Here is a 23,607-nt window from a genome sequence, read left to right as displayed (position 1 = left end):
ATGATTACTCTGCTTCAAAAGAAATATTCACAGGTCTAGACTGTAAATAAGAATTCTGCATAGATGTAGACAGGAGCTATTGCAAACCATTCTGTGGCCATGGCCTGATGAGCCAAAGAATTACATGAAAAATATTGCAAATTGCTTGCTTTTAATTCTGAATGCCAAAAGCTCCTTTTTCTTTTAGAATTATATGCTTACAACTAAACTCAGTCTTTCTGCAAGCTCTTTTAGGAACAACTCATACTAACCTCTTCAGGAATATGGCAGACATATTCACAACTGAGCTCTAAATTCCTGCAGAAATGCTAGATGTCTCTAGCTGAAGCAAATTTAGGCTCATGGTGATTGCCAATGTTTTAAAACTCTCTACAGGGAATGGAAAATAACTGGTTTAGAGCATATACTGTTAACTTGGCTCTCATTCTTCTTCACTCCCAAGGAAGAAAGAGGGAGAAGAAAATATTACTGTATGTGGAAAATGAGGTGGTGGTGCTATGTGGATGGCTGAGGAACTGGGAAGTCAATTTGTTTCTCATTTGCTATTCAGGATAGATAAAGGCATAAATCTGCTCTCCTCTGGAAGCTTAAATAGATAAAGACACTCAGGAATGCACTTAAGTTAGGTTGCAGGTATCCTGGGGCTTGTACCTGAACCACTAATGCAGCACATAATTAATGGCAGTAGAGATGGGGCATGCTTAACTGCATGGTAGGACGGCATCTTTCAGCATGATTTCACTTTTAATCATCCCTCAGTTTCACATTATCTGAAGTGACAGAGGTGAATCGCAGTGGGGCGAGTAAGTGAGCAGAAGATGTGAGATGTAGCAATGGAGACAACAGTGCTACTTCTCATATACAGAAATGAAGACACCAATAAGATCTCCTTTACCTAAAGGGCTATCTAAAGAATGAGGGCAAAGATGCACAGTATAGATAGGTGGGTTTTTTTCATTTAAAAAAAAAAAAAAAGAAAGAAAGAAATCAGCAAAGTGATGGGACATGCTCCAGTCAGCGAGGAAATCTGGTGTCAGTAGCTAAGACTGACTGAGAACTTGTGATGTGTAGAATTACATGTGATTCATGACTCCTTATTGTGCTGTGGTTTATAGCACAATTATAAGAATCTGATGTTTAAAGAACATCCTTTTTTTGTTTGTTTGCCTTTTTCTTTTTTTCTTTTTTTTTTTCCAGACAAATCAGAACATCCTTCTTCAGAAAGAAAGGTGTTAGTCTGATATTTCACTGCAAGGTGAGGGTTAGGTTAGCATTGTGTACCATCAGAGGGGACTAGCTCCCTGAAGTAAACCTTGCCACTATATTTCGAGCCTAGAACATCTGTACATTAATAATTAGGCAGGTTAGATGCATTTTTTTTTATTGAGTTCAATTCCAGTTGCTCTCAGGCGCAACTGACCTGATTTTCCCTTGCTTTTCATACCTGCATAGAGATTATTTCAGTGGCAGAAAATGTTAACATACAGAAGTTTTATTTCGTGTACTTGGGGAAAAAAATAATGGCTAAACATCTAAAAAGTGCCACTCTACTGAAGGAGGGCAGTGGTGGAATGATAACCTTTTGTTTTAAGTGTTCATTTGTGCAGAACACTTACAACCTTCCCATTCTGTCTGCCAGGGACCTCACTTGTTCTGTGAGACCTTTCTCTGCCTGAATGACTGCAGTAATGATAGACTAAGTGATAAGGACTGTCAGTGCTTGTGCTTCTAGCACTGTGCACCATTCACTATATATTTTCTCCTTCAGATTAGATAATACAGATTTTGTTTGCATATTTTATCATTGTAGTTGGCTAACCATGCAATCAGATTGGTGAGACTTCAGAGTCACAGAAGAGTAGTCATGCATCAGCATAATATCAAAACAAATGGAATAGGATAGTTATTTTGTTTCACTGAATATTGGCTTGAATATTCTAATAGCATATAAATGCTTTAAATAAAGTAAACACTTGGCAGTGTAATTGGGTGCGAAGCCCAAAGTAATTGGAGTACTGAGGCTGACTGGTCCCAAGGATGTGTTTGATACAGCTTCCTAATTTTACAAAATAACTCCAAGAAAACATTAAGAACAATTTAGCTTCAAACTATGAAAATAAAAGAGTGTGTAGATTATATGCAAGCTTCCTTCCTTTTAACTGTTCTGTCACTGCAACAACTGATAGTCTTTCTCAGATGCATACATCCCATTTAGCCAGTCCTTATCTGTGCACTTGTTGAGCACCTTGCAATGAAATAACTAATTAACAATGTATTCTGTGGAGAATTCTGTGCTACTTTTTAAGCAGGCCACAGAGTACGTATCCCTGAAAAGCACACATCCTATTTTCATAAGTGATTTCCAAAGACATACAGGACAGGGCTGTTTGAGGTATTTAGGGTTTCAACATAAACACAGTCACATTGTGAGAACTACCTCATTGAGATACATGCCCGGTTGCCCTTTAAATCAAAGGAGTGCTCTGCTGAGATGCTTCTGCATCTTAATTGCCTCTGAAAATCTGGCAGGTCCTTGCTAGGCAGAATCAGTTTTGCCCAAGGTGGTTACCTGTGGTAAAGCTGAGCCTTTGTATAAATTACCTTCAGAGTCCCATGTTGTTCCCTAAGTCCTGTTTCTGTCTGAAGCCCATCAGAAGAGTAAATAACTATCAAAGCAGTAAGTTAGACAAACTCTACCCATGCCTAGATAATATTACCATTTATTTTTGTATAGATAAAAACTCTGTTATGCTTTCCTGTGCAAATTCTATTTGAGGAGCATGAAAATGGATGGGATCTTTTCCCTGCACTGCAGGGGAAAAAAAAATAAATGAATCCTTGGGTGTAATGTCTTGGAAGGAGTTGTGTTGTAATCACAAGCTAGAAAATTTGAATTTGAGGCTCAGCTTAAGCATGGAGCCAACTCTGAGAATGCTCTCTCTCCTTCTTTCTCCAGCTGAGAACATCAAAACTTGGAAAACTGAAGCCAGAGCTAAAGTTCTGAGTCACACTGGTGTCTCCAGTTACTGATTCCTATGCTGAAATGTTCACACATTTCCATATTTTTCAGCATAATGTTTCATCTAAGCTGTCACCATGAGCTAAGTTAGGTATAGCATCCTCAGTAACTGACCGCAGATACATAAATCTGTTGTTTCTTTCCCCAGCTAAGGACACTGACTGCAAACCGTGTTTGGGAATTGCAAAATACAAATCTGCACTGAAAAAATAATGGGTATGAACAGAAAAGGGGTGGCTGATGTGTAAAATTCTTAATGTTTTTGATATAATGAAGCAGACTTGTAATAGTCAGATAGGATTATAAGGTTGCATATTAACAACAAGGCATTATTTCGCCTCTGCTGTCCTTTTTCAATAGCATATGAAGACCAATGAATCCCCTGGCTGGCCATTGATAGTCTCAGCTCTGCAGGCAGTGTGCCTGATGTATGTCACTATCCTGCAGGATAAACCAGGACTCATCGACTCACAGAATCCACCACATCATGGTGCAAAAGGTAGTGGAGTTAGGTTACCAGCACAGTGCACTGAGCCAGGAGGTACTCATTCTACCCCCTGAGTTTTATGCTGATTCAGATTTTGTATTGTATTTCACTGTCATGTTAATCTTCTGCAGAGTTTCTGCACTGTCATCCTGTGGCCTCACTGCAGTCTAACTGCCGTTGAATGTTCAATCCCAGTCCTGGCCAAGTAATGCCAAGTAGTCAAGGAAGAGTATAGATCTATCTCAAACTAATGTGAGGCCTTGTAGCTAACAAATACTTGGTTGTCATGAAGGGAAATGATTGAACTCAAAAAATAGAGGTAATGGTGTTGTGTGAAAGCTGTGTTGCTAGCTATGGGCAATAAAAAAGCAGAAATAACAAACTGAGTGGCTGAAAAGAAACACGCGTGCTGTGAGTATAGATCCATAAATTATCATCTATATTATCATAAAAACTCATTTAAATTTCAGAATATTTTTAAAATCAGCACTCACCCTTTGATTGCTGTATTTTTTTAGTGTTCAGAATAAATAAAAGGAAATTAACTTACTGGTTGAGACGAGAGATGTATTCCAGCTGCAAGGGCAATTAAAATGCAGGATACCAAAGGGTGAGGTGTTGATGAAGAGAGACTTTGAAAGGCTGATAGCATCTGTTAATGAAAATTCTCAGAGGCAAAAGGTTTGTTTGCTCAGGTAGTTTGAAAGACAGAAAGTGTAGATAAAGGTTAGGGAGAGGAATAAATATTTTTCTAACGTGATTGACTGAAGGTCAGATACAAAGAGTAATTTTACTATGTTTGAAGACAATTCAACTAGAATAATTTTTTCTAAGACGTTTATCTGAGGTGAACTCAGTTGTTCTTTTGTGATGAATATGTATTTCAATTCATAGTCTGATTACCATAATCTCCTGTGATTGTTTCTTCAAAGGAATAATATTTATCATTTTTTTTAGACTCAGCAGTTCTAGACATGTTTTAAGAAAGCAATCAGCAATACTCTTGGCATACTCATGCTAAAAGCTCTGTGCATATCATGGCAAAGAATTATCTTGTGTTATCAATAATCTTGTTTGCATCATTCATTGAGATTACATTGTAGCTCTTTAAATGAATGCAGGGATTGATATATGATATATGAAGTCAGGTTTTAGCTATATTCAAAATTTTCTGCTGTTGCTAAGTGGATAAGTTTCCCTGTTCCAATGCATCAGAATAAATGTACTAATATTCTCTTTTGGCCAAAGAAGTATTTTCATATTTAAAAAAGGATTAATTTTTATTTCCTTTCTCAGATAATAATTCCCCCAAACATTTCCCTTTTAAGTTTATTTGCATTTGTACCCAGATTGTACAGCTTCACCCAGAAAAATAAGAAACTCTTCCCATCAGTATCCCATATCAGTAAGGGGATACGTAGCTTTCAGTGTACTCTAGCAAATAAGATTACAGGTTAAATGTTTCTAAGATAATGTACTGATGGTTTTACTATGTAATTTCACTGGTGCTCACTGGTGTATTGGCAGTACAAGAATCTTTAAATGTTTGTATTCGACTATGTCATGGCTGGAAATAAATCTCTATATATGAATTAAGAGAACCTAAAATTGAATTTTGGCCCTATTACTGATTCTCTGTTTGGTATAAGACAATTCATTCTTCATTCTGTTATTATTTTTTAAGATTTTTTTCTGAAAATTGAATGATATTTAAACATCTCATGTGATGTGCACTGCTTTGTGTTAAGTGTAAGCTCTGTGTGCCCACCTCTGTGCCCACGCGTACTTCTGGAATAACACATGCTGATAAGAAGGCCAGCATTATCATTGTGTACAGGCCAGGCCCTTTGTTCCTGTAGGAGAAATTGGTAATCACAGCCTGAACCTCTGATTAATCAGCTGAGGCAAGTGTTGGGTCAGCTGTGGGAGCACAGGTGAGGGTAATCTAGCTGTGCTCCTAGAAGGGGTGGAGCCTGAGTCCACCTCCTCTAGATCACATTTAAGGTCTGACCATCACTGTGGCAGCATCTCTTTGGGATTGCTCCTTGGTGGAGATTGTTTCAGTGTTTTCTAGCAGACTGAAGGCCTCTACTAGGTGAGTCTTCCCCTTAAATAACCTTTTGGGTACTTATCACCACCTCTCTCCTCTCTTGTACCATATTCGCATTATTGTCACTATGCATCGTTGAACAATTCCCTAGATAGAGTCAGTGTTCATCACAGCACCCCACTCAATTCAGCAAGCCTTGAGCAAGGTGCTTAGAATCCCACTGTTACATCTTTGTGGCTTTCCATTCCTTGTTCTTCTCCAAGTGATAAAATAAGCTGAATATATCCTCTCAAAGATCATTGTGTCACCAAAAGATGAGTTGAATTCATCATTGTCTTGCAACATCTGCACATGCTCCAGTTTTAGCTTCTGTAAGCTTTCCCTTTGAGAACTGGCTTCACATAGAATGTTTTTCAGTTGTCTTGCAGACATGTTGGGTTTTCTTCTCCAGCCTGGTAATTGCAACTCTGTGACTCCTAATTAGAGTCTTTTTGCTGTGATAAATATGTAAACACAATTAGGTATGTATTTTTAACATGCAGTAATTAGCCTCATCAGTTGAGTGCTAGTCAACACATTGGGATTTTTGTTCTCTTTTAGCTTCTCAATTGCAGGTACGAGTCATCAGTGATTCCTACAAAATAATCCCTTACACAATTTCATGTTTGTGTTACCTTTCATTGTTTTCTATGCCTCTCACAAACATGGAAGAAAACATTGTTCCATGTTATCTCTCTCATGAACTAGAAAGAGAACCAAAGGGAGTGTGTAGTGGAAATGCTAAGTTGTGGCTTGAACCAATGATTGAGCACCTAGTGAAAAGGTAGGGCCAGCTTGAGGGGGCTCAGGTGCATGCAATGTACCTGAGAAGGTACAGAAGGGTGGAGCCAGGATCCACCCCTTCCCAAACCTCATTTAAGGGTTTTCAGTGGAGGCAAGGGTATCTTGATGGAGATCCCTACCTACCTGCAGTATTCCAAGGTTGAGCATTTTTTCTTTTGCTTCTGTGTTGCTTTATTTAGGCATAGCCTCGTGTGCTGCAGCCTAGGGCTTTGCTGTCCTGCTAACATTGCTGTGTTTTCCACCGCGTTACTATATTACAGGCTGTTGTCTAAGTGTGCCTGAAGTTTAGGGCAGACTTAGGGCCTCATTTTGGTCAACTTGGTAGTATCTGACAGGCTAGGTTGTTGGTTTCCTGACAGTGCAGTGGGATGCAGGACTGTACTCAGTAAATGATGTTTTCTGAGTTTGCTGATGTTTCTTGGAGCACGTCCTTGCTGGAGAGCACTCAGGAAATAGGCACTAGGCAGGAATATCACTGGAGTTCAGCTCCAGGTTTTGGATACCACTGTGTTTATGACAATATTGTGCTTGCTTTGTAATTTCAGGCTTTCAGGTCTCTGCTGGTGAGAGACAAAGCCGTTGACTCAGTGTAGAACTTGGCAGATGAGATCACCGTGTACTTAAGCCGTTTAATTATTTGCATTTGGATCTGAAGACTTGGAAGTTTTTTTTCGATGTTTATGTAGCTTCAAGGTTCTATTGCTTGTGTGTAAATAAAATGTTTTCCTTTTAGGTCTTTCTTCCATAACCCTTAGGCCCATGTCTCCAAGACCTCAGCATCCTCTGTTGGTGGATGCCCCTGCTGCTACCTCTGTCAGCTTTCTGACAGCATCAGTATCAAGAAATTTTTTGTAATAAATACGGAGATGATACCCTGCAGCCCCTGCCCACTGGACAACACAGTGCTCTTCACCTTCTGTCACTTCTCTGAATATATTATTGCTTTGTTTGGTATTCTGTGCTAGTTCTTCTGCCTTCTCTGCACAATTGTTTACCTGTTATATTTCCCCAAGCAGAATGCTTTGGTTTTTAAGTGCCTCCATCTCATCTGTTTTGTTACCCATTTGCATCCAGAAGACTGTAACAGCTCAAATACAGTTATTCACTTGAAAATATTTAAATAAAGAATGCCAAAGCTAAAAACAAGACACAGCTGTTTCAGTAAACTTCAGATCATATTATTATGTTGAGGTATACCTATCTGTCATATGCTAGGAGACCTGTCAACTTTATTGTGAAAGTCATATGTAAAAGTCCCCTTACTGAAGTGACAGCATTGCTTATGGTGTCTTTACGTCTGCCCTTGGTTATTGTACTCTTTGCTCCCTTACTACATTACTCTCATTTTACACTGGCACAGCTGTATTCAGAATCACTGAGTTGCATTGACCTAAAACCTGAGTAAAATGTGAGATGAATTAGATGCAAGAATGTTGTAGAAGAGCAGATCAAGGTGAAAAGCATTCTGAAAGAAGCACTTAAAAAAAAATAAAAAAAATAAGGCTTTTACTTGCATTCAGCTGATCTGAATTCCTGCATGTTTAGCTATATCCCATGCTGAACAAATGCAGACCAGATGGCTCCTGTAAATTCTTGTTTAGAGCCAAGCAAGTTCACTTACACACAACCAAGCCGTTGTGTCTGTTTGTGTAGATTTCTGTGTTTATGGGTGACAGGTTGCAGTAATATAATGTGTGTACAGGGGAGACTAGAGGTTTACTGAATCCAAATAGAAGAAACAACTCACACTAGAATGTGTTTGCTGCTTGGTCTAGGAAATTGTCTGCTAGCAGAACAGTGGAGCATAGCACTTCACGTATTGGTTGCCTGGTAGAAATAGGTCAAAAACAGATGGAATGTGGTTATTCAACATTTATTTAATAGTTTGAACTTAAATGTTTTAGGCTGAGAGAGAACTCGGTAATGGTCAGTTGCTGCATCTCTTTCTGATGGTTAATTTATCAGCTCATTCATTACATCTTCCCCTACTTTAATATCATTGAGCACAAGCTGTGCGGAAGGTGCTTACCAAACTAATATGCTTGGACTTGGAATGATAAGGCAGGATTTGAGTTGGGTAGCTGGTTTTTAATCACATGTATTGTGTCTATCAATTTGCCTTATACTAGTGCTATGCTCACCTCCAAACACACAGAGCATCTGTGTGTATCTCAACTTACGGACCGCTGGTACACTCAAAAAGTAAGTTGGTGTCATAGGACTTGTGTTTGGCTTTAGAAAACACTAGCCTTGATGGCCTCCTTCCTGGCCTGGTCGAATGTGAGCATGTCGTTAAATCCCTGAAGTTTGCATGTAAGCCAAAATCTTAGTTCTTTGGATCATGTCACAGGTTGAAAATGAGTATTTGGATCCAAGCTGATATTCATGATGTTCACCAGGCAAAAAATGTTCTGCTTTCCAGGAAAATGTACTCCTTAAAGATCTTCCATACTCATCAAGGGAAAAAGAAAGAGGGACTGCAAGTAAATAATCTTCCATTTCTAATAGGAGCTTAAGATCCAAGATCTTACCTGGAACATTCAGAAGAGGAGTTAATTACAACACTGTAATTTTTTCTTAGTACTTTGGTGCCATCTGTGAGGGCTCTTATGTGATGTTACAGACGTTCCAGTGAGGTCACTTACTCATGGCATATTAACAACTGCTGTTGTCTAAATAAGTTCAGTGATGAATTATGTAGAATTTCATCTGTCTGAGCAAACTGCATGGATGAATTTTGCTTATGGGATGTGGGAAATGTTTTGTGAGCTTCATGAACAGATGAAAAAGAGTTAAATGTCCTTTTCACCTCTGCTGATAGGGTCAGACATCCTTGTATCAAAATAACTATATGAAAGACAGACACCATCACCTCTTCCTGTGAAGATACAGAGTGTATGTATGTCTCAGTCTGGCTGCAGTGAGGGCTGCCCAGAATGTAATGTGGTCTGGATGGTTTAAAGCAGAGATACAGCATTGCAACAAATTCTATTTTCCATGCTATTAGGAAAAACTGTATTGAATATTTTCCCTCTTTGCAAGCCTTAGTCAGCAAAAATCAGGGTACTTGCTTCAGCTCACTGAGTAGTAAACTGGGCACTTGTTTTATTTGAGTTTTATTGCTATAGTTTCTTCAAGCCCAGTCATTTTGCTGACAGTTTAGGTGAGGGTTAGCTTTTTTAAATCATTAATAATTCAAGAATAAGTTGGACTACACTGCACTTGAATATTAAGTCCAGGATTGGTGCTTTTAGTATGTACAGGTCAGACTAACTTGTATGGTTGCATTCAGCAGTCAGAAGTGCAGCCCCGCCCTGGGTCATGGGCAGAAGCACCGAAAGCATAACACGACTGCTGTGTGACCTGCTAAGTATGGGCGTTGTCATCATGTGGCCAGACTTACCTGTGTATTAGTAATGCCAATATGTTACTGTCATAGTGCAGCAAAGGGACATGGTGTTGTCAGAAAAGCTGGCATAGAATCCTTAGAGTTGGAAGGGACTTTTAAAGGTCTAGTCCAACTCCCCTGTGGTGACCTACACCTACAGCTCCATCAAGTGCTCAGAGCCTGATCCAGCCTCACTTAATGTCTCCAGGATGAGGCACCCACCACCTCTTTGGGCAGCCTGTTCCATTGCCTCACACCCTCACTGTAGAAGACTTTTTCCTTATATCCAACATAAATCTACTCTTTCTAACTTGAAGCCATTTCACGTTATTTCACCACAGACCCTGCTTAAGAGTCTGTCCCCTTCATCAGAAGGATACACTTCCAGCAGCAGCATTTCCAGAAAGATGCATTCTCCATCCTGCTTCCTTCACAGCCACAGTCTGACTAAGGAAAAAAGTATTTAAAAGATCAGATTTGGGGCTGTTGTAAGTGTTTAACCAATGAGCAACCGGTGAATTTCAGTCATGGTGTTGTTGTGTTTCTCTTAGAGATGGCCTTGTTGCTGTCATCTCAGAGAAGAAAGTGATTTTTTCTTGCCTTAAAAATATATACATATTTGCTTTAAATTTTGAAGCAGCATAACACTAATGAAAACCCTTTCTGCACTGCATCTTCACATATTTGTTATGGATTGCCAGTACTTTAGCCTTTCTGGGTAGCAATGATGTGAACCATGGAAAGCTACAAAGCAGAGATAGCTGGGTAGCTGGCTGGCTTCCTGCTGGGCAGCTGGGTTGAGAGGCACTCCTGAATGATCCACACCACTGGGGGTGTTGGAATGAGCATCCTTTGTACAGCATCCGCACAGTGCACTGGCTGGAGGGCAGGAGATGGGAAGGTTTAGTGTGCAGGACTGGTCACTAATGTACACAAAACAGGGAGAAAGATTTGTGCATTCATTACCCAGGTGTACCCCTGAACAACCACAGCTTGCATTGCTTTGTTAAGGAGCAAGAAAAGTACACATTTGAAGATAAAATGGTCCTTTTGTTTACACAATCTCTCTGCTTATATAACAGCACTTTTAATGGTAAAGTACAGCTGGAGCCTGGACATGTCATTTATAGAAATAACACATAATGGGGAGCAATGTAAAATGTAGTAAGTGGTGCTGAAGGCAATCAGCGTGGTGGGTACCAGAGGTTGGGGAACTCATTCTTGTGAAGAAGGAGCACCTGCACTGCCTTCCTGCAAGCAGGAGTGCTGAGCGGGGTTTCTGAAATGTAAGGCTGATAAAGGGCTCCAGGGAGTTGTCACAGGAGGGGTAAGTGAATGGGAAAAAAAAATACTTATGATTTGTATTCTGATGTTTAAAGAAGCCTCAAGACTCGTACTTGCATGTCATATGAATGATGAAACAAAGTTATAAATATTCATTGCTTTCCAGAATCGCTTTTTTAAAAAGCATATCTTTATACTCAAAGTATTTGTAAGTCCCCATTAGTGCTATTTGTGCTCTCACATCAGAATTCCTAATTTGTAGCCAAGCAAGTATCTTAGGCCTAGATCTTCCTCCTACATGTAATGGAATCATAATGCTGTCACAGATATCACAGCCATTTTTGTAAAATATGATGTTAAGGAAGACTGAGTTCATTGTACTATACATATGTAAATGCCTCCGTTTCAATATTCTCAGGGGAAAGCAGATGCCAGAAAGAATTCCCAACCAGTGTACATATTAATTGTCACCACCTATCATGGAATAATAATGCACATTCATACAAGGAAAAGTGTAAAGAATTGAGAAGGCTTCATTGGGAGAGTAAGGGCATTTGTGTGAGACTTAAGGAAGTCGCATGGTGAATTATAATAATCTAACTGCAGTCTAGAAAATCACCCTTCCCTTCTTTGTATCTGTAATGACGCTATGGTGCAAATCCTGCCTTCAGACAGCTGCTGTAGATTTACAGCAGGCTAAAGAAAATCAGACTCCGGCACAAGTTGTTTGTTATCAGCATAGCCCTGCAATGACAGATAGCTACTGGTACAGCATGAAATACTGAATATTTTGCTTCTCTGTAACTCAAAGTCTTTTCAGTTTCAGGAGCACAGGGGATGGGTTATCACCGAGCATGGTGAACTGATCTGTTGAGCATGTATGCTTATGTAGGTGTTTGTGGGTGTGAAGACATTTTGAGCTTCTCAGTCCTGGATGTGGATAAGAAATCCACAGCGTGACCAAATGATTAGACAGAAAATTCTGCCTATAAATTATCTGGGCAGAAGTGTAGCTCATGTGGATGTTTCTATACAAAGAATCCATACTGGAGATGACTGTGTGGGTTTGAAGATGGGCTCTATCTTTGATTGGCATCTACCCAGTTTGGAAAGAACCAGAACAATGCAAAAATTTGAATTTCCTGAGTCAAAACAGGCAATTCACCAAATTCTCAGCTACATACAAAAATAAAGGGATGCAAATCTGTGTCCATTGACTCCCCTACATAGCATGACTTGAAGTTGCCATACCTGGTCGCACCATCTCTCACTTGGGGACTTGAGTTCTTCCTGCAGCCCAGGCACAGCTGTTCCCACAAAATGGAATGTTGTTTGCTTGTGTAACATCCCACAGTGCAGTCTTTGGTTGGTCTGTGCTGCTTCTCTCGGCTGTTTCAGCTTCTGAATGAGTTGGTATTATCTCAACAGAAGCACTGAAATTGTAGCTAGTGCTGCTACGCTCTGTATTTAAAAAACATTTTTTGGAGTCAAAGTGAATGTCAGTAAAATATTCTCTCATGGTTCAGGGCTCCAGTAGCTGGTACAATGCCTTAATTGGCATTCTTGTGCAGTGCTTGGACCTTTGCCAGTTAATGACCCATTGCTGCAGTCTGCACAGGCAAATTACTCCTCCTGTCCGGCTCTTCAAACTGATGGACTTTTGCCCAAGTAATGGCTGCAGGCTCCTATTCTCAGCTGGCATCAGCCCCAGCGCGACTATAAACATCCCTGAGAGGGTCATAATATGATATATTGGACAGATTCTGATGTGCCTTACAGTCATATACCGCCAAACAGTTCTGCTGAAGTCACTGACTTTGGCAGTAGCATAGCAGAAATAAGAAACTGGTCCTTACGCTGTTGCTTTCTCAAGTAATGAAGCAATTCCAGGTTATTAGCTAGTCTGTGTCCCTTTAGATGATATATTTTTTGCAAACCCTTTATCAAACATCCGAAATAGTTTTTACTTCTGTTCTGATTTTAAATGGCTGCATTATCTTTTCTGCTACAGGATTTTCCATTCTCCAGGCAATTATGGAAGCAGCAGTTCAAAACAACTGGCAGGTGACAGCCAGATCTGTAGGAAGCATAAAGGATGTTCAAGAATTCAGAAGAATTATAGAGGAAATGGACAGGCGACAAGAGAAAAGATACTTAATTGACTGTGAAGTAGACAGAATAAACACCATTTTGGAACAGGTATGTTTTTGAAATTTTCAGGAATTGTGGTTTCTCAATGATACATTTTGTCAGTATTTGAGTCCCAGTGACCAACCAGTTACCTGGTAGTTAAAATTCCTCACTGATGTCCACAGCTGGTGATGGTACTTACATGTAAACTACCAGGAAATGTCTCTGTGATATTTTTTCCAAATGTTAACAATGTATTATTTTTTAAGTAGATTAAGATACTGAACCACATCTACCAGAGCAGCATTACTATTGTTAGGGCTTCTTGTAGGGAGTTCCAGGCAGGGGTGTGGATTGTGAAGTGGAACATGAGATAGGAAATAAAAGGCCAGTTAAACAATTCTCAAATGCAAATATTGCTAAAGAAAAGTTCAACTGGTAGTCCAAACTGTTCATTAGTGCTTTGGGGGACATTAATCCCTTCCCTCTGCACAGCTGATGCTGTTGACAAGCCTAAATTGCAGGTCATAGAATTCACCTTTTCTGATGAGGGCCCAGTTTTGAGTCACTAGTTTGCTTATTGCCCAGCCTTCTCGTTGCTTGCCTTACCCCATAGGAATGCCTACACCCACAGTGATACCAGGTTGCAGTCCAAAATGCCTACATCCCTCTCTGCACAACATGCTTGAAGAGGTATCAAACAGATATACATCATGGGAAGCAGAAACAGAGAGGGTCCCTCTGCCTGGGCTTGCTGCAAAGCCAGGGCTGGTACAGGACATAATAATCTATGTAGCTATTTGTCACTGGTGTGTGGAAATTCGTTTGTGTTAAGACTGAAAAACCGTCTGATTATGACCACCTCATAAATTTGAGTGGGGATTTATGATACAGAATAGATCAAAAGTATCATTTAAATTTCATGAAGCATTAGCATTCTTTTAGAGATGTTGCCTTGTAAACTAGTAGCAAGTTGACCTCACTGCTGTAAACAGATCCTAGAAAATGCAAAAGATATATTCAATGAATTTCTTCCCAGCATATTCCATTTCAGTCCAGCCCTGAGGTACAGCAGAGGGCTGGTGTGTGGAGGCTGAATCACTGCCACAGGTCCTGGAGATGCTGGTGATAGACAGCAACAGGCAGAAAAGGGAGCTTTGTCTCAAGAAGGTAGCACAAGGCCATGCTGATACATAACTCTACTGCTAAATGATTGTAATGCTAATATTCTACACTATAATTCTTTAGACAATATGGTGAATATTCTCTTAGGGGAAGTTTGTACACTGCAAGAAACTTTTATTTTCTTTCTTTTGCTTATGTTCTTGCATAAGACTACAGCCCAATCTACTGACAGTGATACAGGAGAACTCCAAAGCCAAGATTAATAACACTTTGGACCCACTCTCAGCTGGAGAATAGGCTTTTTGTTTGATCTTTCTAAGTCCATTTACATTTTATTCACTCTTTTTATTATAATGTGCAAGTGAGAGAAAAATATTCAAACCATTTCAAAGCCAAGCATGAAAGTCATATACCAAGCAAACAACCTAGCAGAACAACTTGCAAGCATTTCTTCTGCAGCCATTCGAAGCTGAAAGACAAAGAACTCATAATTTTACTGAATGTTTGATTCCACTTTTTATTCATGTCATTAGCATCTGTATACTGGGGCTGCCAGGTGAACTCTGCGTTAGTTTGCTCACACTCTGGAATAGTTATAGCCTTTCTCTTGTCTTTAGTTTGCACGTAGGCCATCCCTGTGCTGTAAAATGAGGCTTTTCTCTGTTTTTATGCTCACTGTCCTTCTTTTGAATTTACTCTTCATTAAATCTTTATCCAAAATAATCTGAAATATTTCTAAAAGATCTTAAAATTTCCTTCCAGTTGGATTCTGTAACTCAATCAGCTTTAGCCAGGCAGTTGAATGCAGTTAGGCCATTGCTTTGCAACCAAACAACATTTTCACATACAAGCACTATGTCACATATGTTGTCCTATGGATGTAATATGATTTTCCCTTAATTTTATTAAATGTACTCATGAGCAAAATTGTTTGAATTTACAGTATCAAAAATGGATTTACAAATTTTTGTTTAGAAAACAAGAAATTGTAAGGCAAACCAAATGTTTCTGAGACAAATACTCTGCTACTAATCCTGTCACATTAGGAGTCCAACAAGTGGATTCCAGTTGTGCAACACTTGCATAGGAGTATTTTCCCATTTATTTCAGCAGGACCGTTCACTTGACAAAAAATTGTCCAGGCATATCTCAAGCTGGTGCCTCATATGCTAAAAATATCTTCTGGCAACATTTTCCAGAGTTTGTGTTTGTTTTTTAATCTGGAATTCAAGAGCAACGATTAAGTTTCTGCAGGGAAAGTCAGTAATGCAGGTCCCCAGATTGTCAGCTGAATAACTATTGGTTTTAGGCATTTCTTTCCATCTCATCTGCTTTCCTTGTTATCTTCTCATAAGGTAGCTAAAAAAATTCACAAATATGTGCGGTATTAAATCCAGCCATCCAGTTTCCTCAAGGGAATGGTGAGTTGTCTTCGTTATAGACAACTGTGTTTGCTGATAGCATACCATTGAGGGGAAAGATGATTCTGGATTTGCATATTTCAAATCTGTGTTTGATTGCAGTTTAGAAAGTCAAATTAGTGCTATACGTAGAGTCTAGAGGGGCTGCTTAGCTACAAGGCAGTAATACCTCCATGCTGACTACATTGCTCCAGGTATATCCAGCAAGAGAAAAGGGAAGGCCATAAAGGCTCCCTGCCTGTGATGGCACAGCTCTGAAGGACAGACTTCCCACTGCTATTGCCATAGGCTGCCTGAGCACCAGTCCCCTTTCCATCCTTCTCTCTCTGGATTCATCAGGCTTCACTCTCCCCCCCACCCTCATGCTGAAGCAGTGCCTGCCTAGACTGCTGTCTGCAGTCACCATGGTGTTGTGGTGACTGCCATTTTATTCTGCCAAGGACAGCACTTGTCAGAAAACCTAGATTTGAGAACTGGAAATAGGTCTTATTTAAGAACACAAATCGTAGCAGAAATAAATGGACCACAAACTGCTAAACAATCTATGCACGTTCTGAGTTTGCTGTCAGACTTTTGGGTACCTGACCAGGCTGTTCAGCAAGCCTGTCAATTCTTTGCTCCAGAAACCACATATTGTGGCTTTGTGTTAGTGCTCAGATTAAAGAGTGACCTGAAGAGTCAGGCTGGTCAGTGTGTGCACTTCTCTTCCTTTGATGTTGTTTTCAACCAGTTCAAACTAGGATGCACTTCTCTTCCAAAAGTGCAGGCTTACCTAAAGCCAATTACCTACCTGAGGATTTTCTTCAGAGACTTCAGGTCCTACTGAAATATTTTGTACCTTCCTCCAGTGACATGCAGATATGTGAGACAGTGACCTTCAATATTCCATGTGCCTTTAATGTCTGACACATCTGTATGTCCAAATGTTTCTAAGTAAGTTAAGTTCTGATGACTGCCATATGAGGTATTTCTCTCCTGGTAACCATGAAAGTTTTCTCCTGATGCATGAATGCAAAGGAAGAGAAAGAGGGCACTTCAGTTTATACTCTTTCTGAGTAGCCTATTTTGTGCAAGGTTTTCCTTTGTAGTGCATCTGGTCTCATTTACCATCCCAGAGAATCCTTTTGTGGCTCTGTATTGTGTCCTAAAGGTGGATATTGTGCCCAGATCACCTCTAGTTCTGTCTCCTTACCTGTGGACTAACAGGATCAACAGTCACCCTCCTGGCTACCACCTGTGTCTTCATTTGCTCTGTGGTTCTGTAACCATGTAGATCTGTATCGCTTCTTGCATGACAAAACTATATCCAATTTAATCATCTAGTGGCCTCTCAAGCATACGGATAGCAACATTTAATGTCATGCAAAAATCATAAGCTCCCCACACTTCTTTTCCCTCGATGCTAAAATATTCCCATATTCCTTCACAGATAGATATAAAATTTTGTTCTCATAAACTGAACATTTTCTTCTGAGAACTAACAGTAAGCTTCAGGTTTATTCAACCGTGTATTTTGAGGCATGTTTTTGAGTTAAGAAATATGTTTCTCTTATTCCCAAGATAACAGACTGTATTTCAGACTAGACTGGCTTTGTGTCCATTTAGAAGTAAAGCTCCTGAGGGAAAATAAGGTGGAAGAAACTCCATTTGGGATCAAAATGGTAAAACTTTACAAAAGACCCAATTATTTCAGAGACTGTATGCTTTTATCAAAAGGGTGCTATCTCCAAACATAGCCAGATAGGTTAGGTTCCAAGGTAATCGCTTTACGGAGTGGAGGCATCTCACAAAGTAGAAGTAATATTATAGCCGAGAATGCAGTCCCCAAAATTTTACGATGATAGTGAAACTGTCAAAGATGACTTGAAGTAAAGCATCCGTAGGATTAAGAAGGGTAATCTGATTGACTGAACTCTGTCCTGCGCTGGCACTGACTGTGACTTGACATTTGAGTATGAAAGTTTGGGATTAAGAAAACTATCTCCAAGTCTTTTTTCCCTCTGCGTAGCTGCTCAGATCACAGAGAACTGGACCCGCTGCAAATCAGCTTTGCCATTTGTCAGAAAAATAAGTGCAAAAACACAGCATTAGGTTGCACCAATAGTCATCAAAAACAGCAACAATAACTGCCTATAAACACAATGGGACACTTGAAGGAGAGAGCATCCAGTAAGTACAGTGTTGTGTAATGTCACTCAGAAAGTGGTACAGTTCATTTTTATATTTCCAGTGAACTAGAAACTTAATATTTAGGGCATTCCTTCATTAGATGCCCATGAGTATTGTTGAAACCGGGAGAATAGCAGAATGACTTCTTTCCCCTCACATCCAGAGAGATCAGGTTTGTTCAGGCTTGTGAGGAGGAAAGGGGAACTACTTGAGTCAGTTACCTTCAGGACTGTAGCTAGCAAAGGGTAAGTAAAAAATGGGCATACGTCAGAAGTGACAGCTATATCTGCCCATAGGGCATACTGCTCTCAGCTATAAAACTAGTAATGAGCTAGAGATGGATTGCTAAAGCAGAGAGAAGCAACATCTTAGGTTAATCTGTCCCACATGTGGCACGTTGCATACAGACCTGGGGATAGAATTTCTAGTTTGTAAATAGGAATGGCTCTCCAAAGCCATCACCCAAACTTCACAAGGCAAGGCAGATTCCAAATGACAGGAATTTGACAGTTTGAGTATTAGTCATCCCACAGACTGAGGCAATGGCACACAAATTTCCAAAACGCTCAAAAAGCATTAAAGAACAGTTTTAAACGTATCTGATCAGTAATAATAAAAATTAATGCAAAATGTCCTGCCATAAACGTACGTGCTGCTGTATGGAGAAGACCTCTGCCAAGCAAACCTGATTTCCTATGCCAGATACGTATGAACCTGAAGTCACCGTTAGAGTTTTTATTTCCCTGAGATAGTAGCAATTACTCATTTTATGTTTGTGATAATTCATGAGATATAAATGCGCACACCAGTGCACATACGTGCATCTGCTTTTGGTCTTTTCATATCTTTACCACAACATCTGCAGTATGCTGTTATGCAGTTACAGAGATATTTATATGGCAACCTCTGCATTGCCATTAAATGTACAGTGATTCAGAATCCTCTCTCAGTTACACTGCTGCGGGTATAGAGTCAATCATTATCCTGAACATTATCCTGGAGACAATATTTAAATTGATACCGTGATACTCATAGAGAGACAGCCTTTGCTTTGAATTTCAGCTAATAGGTAGCTGTGAAGGCACAGTTTGCCTTATTCTGCAGCTTCAGCACACAGCATTTGTGCGTTTGCGTTTGCCCTCGCAAAGCCCTGAACATCCCACTCATTACTTAGCCCATGTCCACATCATGCAAGCTGCTCCTGCACTGGCATTAATTGTTACCCTTGCTGGCAGTCTCAGCAGAAAGGTCAAGCCTGAGGACTGTTTTGTGATAGCCCTCCCATTGCCACATTTGATGTTCTTTGAAAGCAAATGTACACGTGGATGCTTCCCATGCAGTACTTGGACCATAGGGACAGGATCCGGTCTTTCATTAGCTTTGCTAGTACTTTTTAAAACCAAGATTCAGAAGAAATCTTTTAAAGGTATTGAATATTTGGGGTAGAAGGGACTGCTGGTTGCAACTCACTCAACGTGTGATCTGCTCAGATTTTTCTCCTGCTGTATCTGTCCATCTCCCCATCCCTCACAGCTCTGAGAATCTTCTTCCACCTCTTTTTAGCCAGTGTCTGATTTTAAAATTCCTGGTCACACGTCTTTTCCAGGTTTTTAAAATCAGCGTTGTATAGAAATTGCCTTATTTCAGTTCTAGCATTTAATGTAGTTCTTTCTTCTCCATATAAAGGATAAACCCTTTCATCTTCACAGACATTACCTTAATTTCTGCATCTGTCTCTCAAATAGTTTAATGCTTGAAACTCTGCTTCTAACCAAAGGCTTTACTTAATTAGTTTCCAAGGCAACCATCTTGGCAACAATCCAGATGAACCAACTGCAGGGAGAGGAAGGAAACATGCTATCAAAATGAATAGTAATAGCGCAATACCACTGTGCAAACAGGCGTTATACATCATGAGAGGTAGTGTGATAGTTCTGATGTCTTGTAAGTTCATTTACAAGAGAAGTCCTAAGTCAGTAAAAGAAAAAGCACACAAGAACTTATGGTTTTTTTTTTCACAGCTGACTAAACCGGGATTAATGGCTTCAGTGTGATATAAATCAGTGTTATCTGGGGAAAAGAACCAGTGCTTCTCAGGGCTCCTCTTGCACCAAGATGTACCCAAACAGACTTCATAGCACACTGAAATGCTGCAGTTTTCAGGCTGACACAAGCAACCAGTAGCTACAGCCTAACAGGGATGTGACTAAATATGATGCCCCTAGGTGTGATCCACAACTATGATACATTCATTGCCAACTACAAGTGGGCTTGTATTAACCCTAATACAGCAAAGTATCAACCCAGTGCAAATCGCTTCCTACTAGTAATTAAATACTTACACGTGATTCCTTTTTCCAATCCTGGCTTCACACCTGTGCAATTCCTTTGTTCTGTATGGAATGGATTAAAGCTTCCAGGGCTACCCTGGGGTAAATTTGTAAGAGTCAGGCCCTAGAAATCATCAGCAAAGCCTGAAACACCAACATGCCGCAGTACTCAACCAATAAGGTGAAAAAAAACAAAGCTGTTTTAGAGGAAATTAGTGTGCACAGGCTTCAAAATTTCATGTTACTATATTATATTATTTGTTTGAGACCACAAATGTGCATGTGTAGCAATAATGGAGTATATACTACTGGAAACCCAATCCTCCAGAGTATGAATTGAATAAAATAATGTGCAATATACACAGAGCCTTAAAAACACCCTGAGTATCTTTTGTACTGGCAAAATGCACGTAAAGAATCAGAACAGAAAAATATTACTGCAACTTTATTACCTCATATGAGTTAAAAGGCTTCCCCTGCCGGATAGACTAAATCTAGTAAAAATAAATTAACTCTTCATAATCTCTTTTGGTTCATGATTTATGCACCAAGTTATATGGGGAATATTGCCGAGTGCTGTTTATAGTGAAGCAGAATAAACCTTTCAAACTCCTTCAAAGCGTTGAAAAGAGAAATTGAATGCAATTCTAGTCACAGTAGAATTCCATTTACAGTAAAAAGTAAAAGAAAAAGTAACCTTGTCTTTCCTAGAGAAGGTTGCAGATTTCTTTTCCCTTAATTTCATAGGACATTTAAAGAGGAAAGGAAATGCTCAAAAGTAAAAAAAAGATTGGCTTCTATTCAGTGTTTTTCAGTCTGCTTGAAGTGCAGTGCTCTGCAGTACAACCTTCCCCCTCCAGCCCCCCCAAAGATTTTCCTGTGAGCACTGGGTCTGAATTACTGCGACACTTCTGGGTTATATCCCAATAATAGTTGAAGTGATCCTGACATGCAATAATAGTTTATAAAAACAGAATTCTGTTTCCAAGGACTTCTGTTCAATTCTAGGAACTAAACACTGGGATTTTACCCTGGCATGATGAATGGAGATATGGAAGGAAAATATATGTATTTTTAAATGATAACTGTTCCTCAGTTTACCTGATCTCTTCCTCTCTTCCTCCAATGTATGTGCATCTCATCATGTTGATAAAAGTTAAGACTGATGGAGTATCATTTATTCTGTGGGTTATGAGAAGAACTGAACATTGTTTATGCTTGTCTGTGACTGCAAGAGTGTACTGTTAAGAAATTCCAAGACACAGGTTCACTGTTTTGAAAGGCAGAAGGCACAATTAGATATCACGTCCTCTGTCAAAGGGATGAGGTGCTGAAGCTCACTAAAGAGCTGCTCGTTAGCATTGTGGGTATGTCTTCACATCAGATGGCTGGGGGCAAACATTTGATTCCAGAAGAAGGTTTGGAAACTTCTGAGTAAATATATGACTACTGTTGTTAACAGTCTCTGTGAAAGTGACCTCAGATGTTGAGAAACTTAGTAGTGGAGGCTGGTGTGGAATTCACTTTTGATGGTGCTCAGTTTGGTACATGCAATATGGACTTGCACTATGATGAAAGGATCCAAAACTCCTAACAGGCAAGAGGGTTGTCATTGTGATGGGTCCATCATTTGTTAGGATAAGAGCTGAGCATCACAGGCTGAAGGAAATGTGGAAGTTTAGCCATGAATGTTGTCAGTACTACAGTACAACTGTAGTAGTACAGCCATGTACACTCTTTTGCTTAACTTTCCTGAGCCAAGAAACATTGATGTCTTTTGTAAAGGTGTTTGTGTGTCAGTGCAAAGCATGTGATGGTTACCAAGAAGTTTACCTACCAGTTAGTTTCCTGTGAGACCTGAAGACTCTGTGAAAATACCAACATGTGAATATACAGGAATCTCTGTGAAATCAGTTCATTTTTTTAATATTATTGAAGGTGATATCTTTATCAGAGGATATACTAGAACTATGCAGACAATTAAAATATGGAGTCCTTCCTAAAATGATCAGCGTGTGGAAATCACTGCTCCAGATTAACATATTTAATTGATTTACTTTTCTTGTATGTGACTCCTAAACTTCTTCCATAACATAGCTTGATTTTTGCTTTATTCATCTCACTCAAAAAGCCAAAGAATTCACTAGTTCAGAAATTCTACAACACACAGATCTCTTCAGGGAAACTGTCAATAGGAACAAGTAGCTCCTCTTGGGAAGATCTTGGCAGCATTAGAGGCAGAGGTCTCTTGGCATCCTTTTCATACGTGACAAGGAATTTTCATCATGATTGTAACAAGCTTCCGTCTCTGTTCTTGATCTTAGTGGAATAGCTTTAAGTGATGAATGGTAGCTTAAGTTGTGAAGGTTAGGGTATGGAGGGTGGGACTTGCAAAGAGAGATGCAGTCCTGAGAGACAGAACACTGATCTCATCTTTCTAAACACAGAAAAAAAAATCTGACAGAAAAAAAAGTTTGTGTAATGAATGTTATTCAGCTTATGGAGTAAACAACTGTGATTATGAATGTCAGTTACTAGTGATCATAAAACTCTTCATCTCAGTGAAGAAAAACCAGAGTAGGATGCTTTTGCAGAACTGCACATCTTTTAACAATAATTATGCCATCAGATTAGTTAATGTCATTAAGTCACATCAAGGAAAATGAATCTAAGAAAATTATTTCAGGACACAGAAAATTCACAGAAAACTTTATTATCACAATGGAAAAAAAAAAAAAAAAAAAAAAAAAAAAAAGAGGAGGAAATATAATGCCCGCAGAACCTATGTTGCTGTTTGTAATGTTTTGCCTCTGCAATTTCTCATGTAATCTTTTATGCATTATTTAAGAGGATATTCCACTACACAGTCTGCAGTCTTCAGTCAGCAAACATCATATTAGATGTGGGAAAAGAAAGTGTAGCTTTCTGGAGAGGGGAGGAAGTACAGTGTGGTTTCAAATGTTGCCTTGCTTTCCAAGGACTAACATGTATGACCATTGACTATAGAGAGATGGCCTAGAAGTAAATTTAACTCTTGGGGTGATTAACATCAATTAGAAATGCAAGGAAGAAAAGCACACGGAAAGGGAACAAGGAAGGAAAAAGTATTAATGAAGTGCTTCAAATATATCTCAGATCCTTGCTTTTACCGTGTATATTTTTGTCCTTTCTACTAGGAGACTCCTGTCTTCTATGAGATTATTTACCATGACAGATACATTGCAGAAGGGCTGAAAGGTGTTTGACGAATGTTTTATAAACCCATACTTACTTTATGTGCTATAGAGAAAGATGGGCTTATGGTTTTGGGGTGTGGTTACAAATGTAAAAGGTATCAACAGCACACAAGAAAAATCTTAGG

General features: G+C 39.4%; 1 protein-coding gene across 5 annotated transcripts in view; it reads left to right on the top strand.

Moving 5' to 3' along the window:
• The window catches only part of GRIA3 (glutamate ionotropic receptor AMPA type subunit 3), a 280,633-nt gene that overhangs the window by 195,140 nt on the left and 61,886 nt on the right, over positions 1–23,607 (top strand). For all 5 annotated transcript variants that reach the window (XR_001554693.3, XM_015860743.3, XM_015860740.3 and 2 more), the window contains one exon: positions 13,083–13,270. Coding sequence is in view for 4 of the 5 variants with exons in the window: in XM_015860743.3 (XP_015716229.1) it covers positions 13,083–13,270 (188 nt within the window). In the remaining variant the exon portion in view is untranslated. The remainder of the gene's footprint in view (positions 1–13,082; positions 13,271–23,607) is intronic.

This window comes from Coturnix japonica, chromosome 4 (genome assembly GCF_054131305.1).
Source record: "Coturnix japonica strain WE chromosome 4, WE-NBRP24, whole genome shotgun sequence".
Lineage (NCBI taxonomy): Eukaryota > Metazoa > Chordata > Aves > Galliformes > Phasianidae > Coturnix > Coturnix japonica.
Note: the sequence above shows the minus strand (reverse complement) of the source record. Positions and strands in the feature narration are given on the sequence as shown.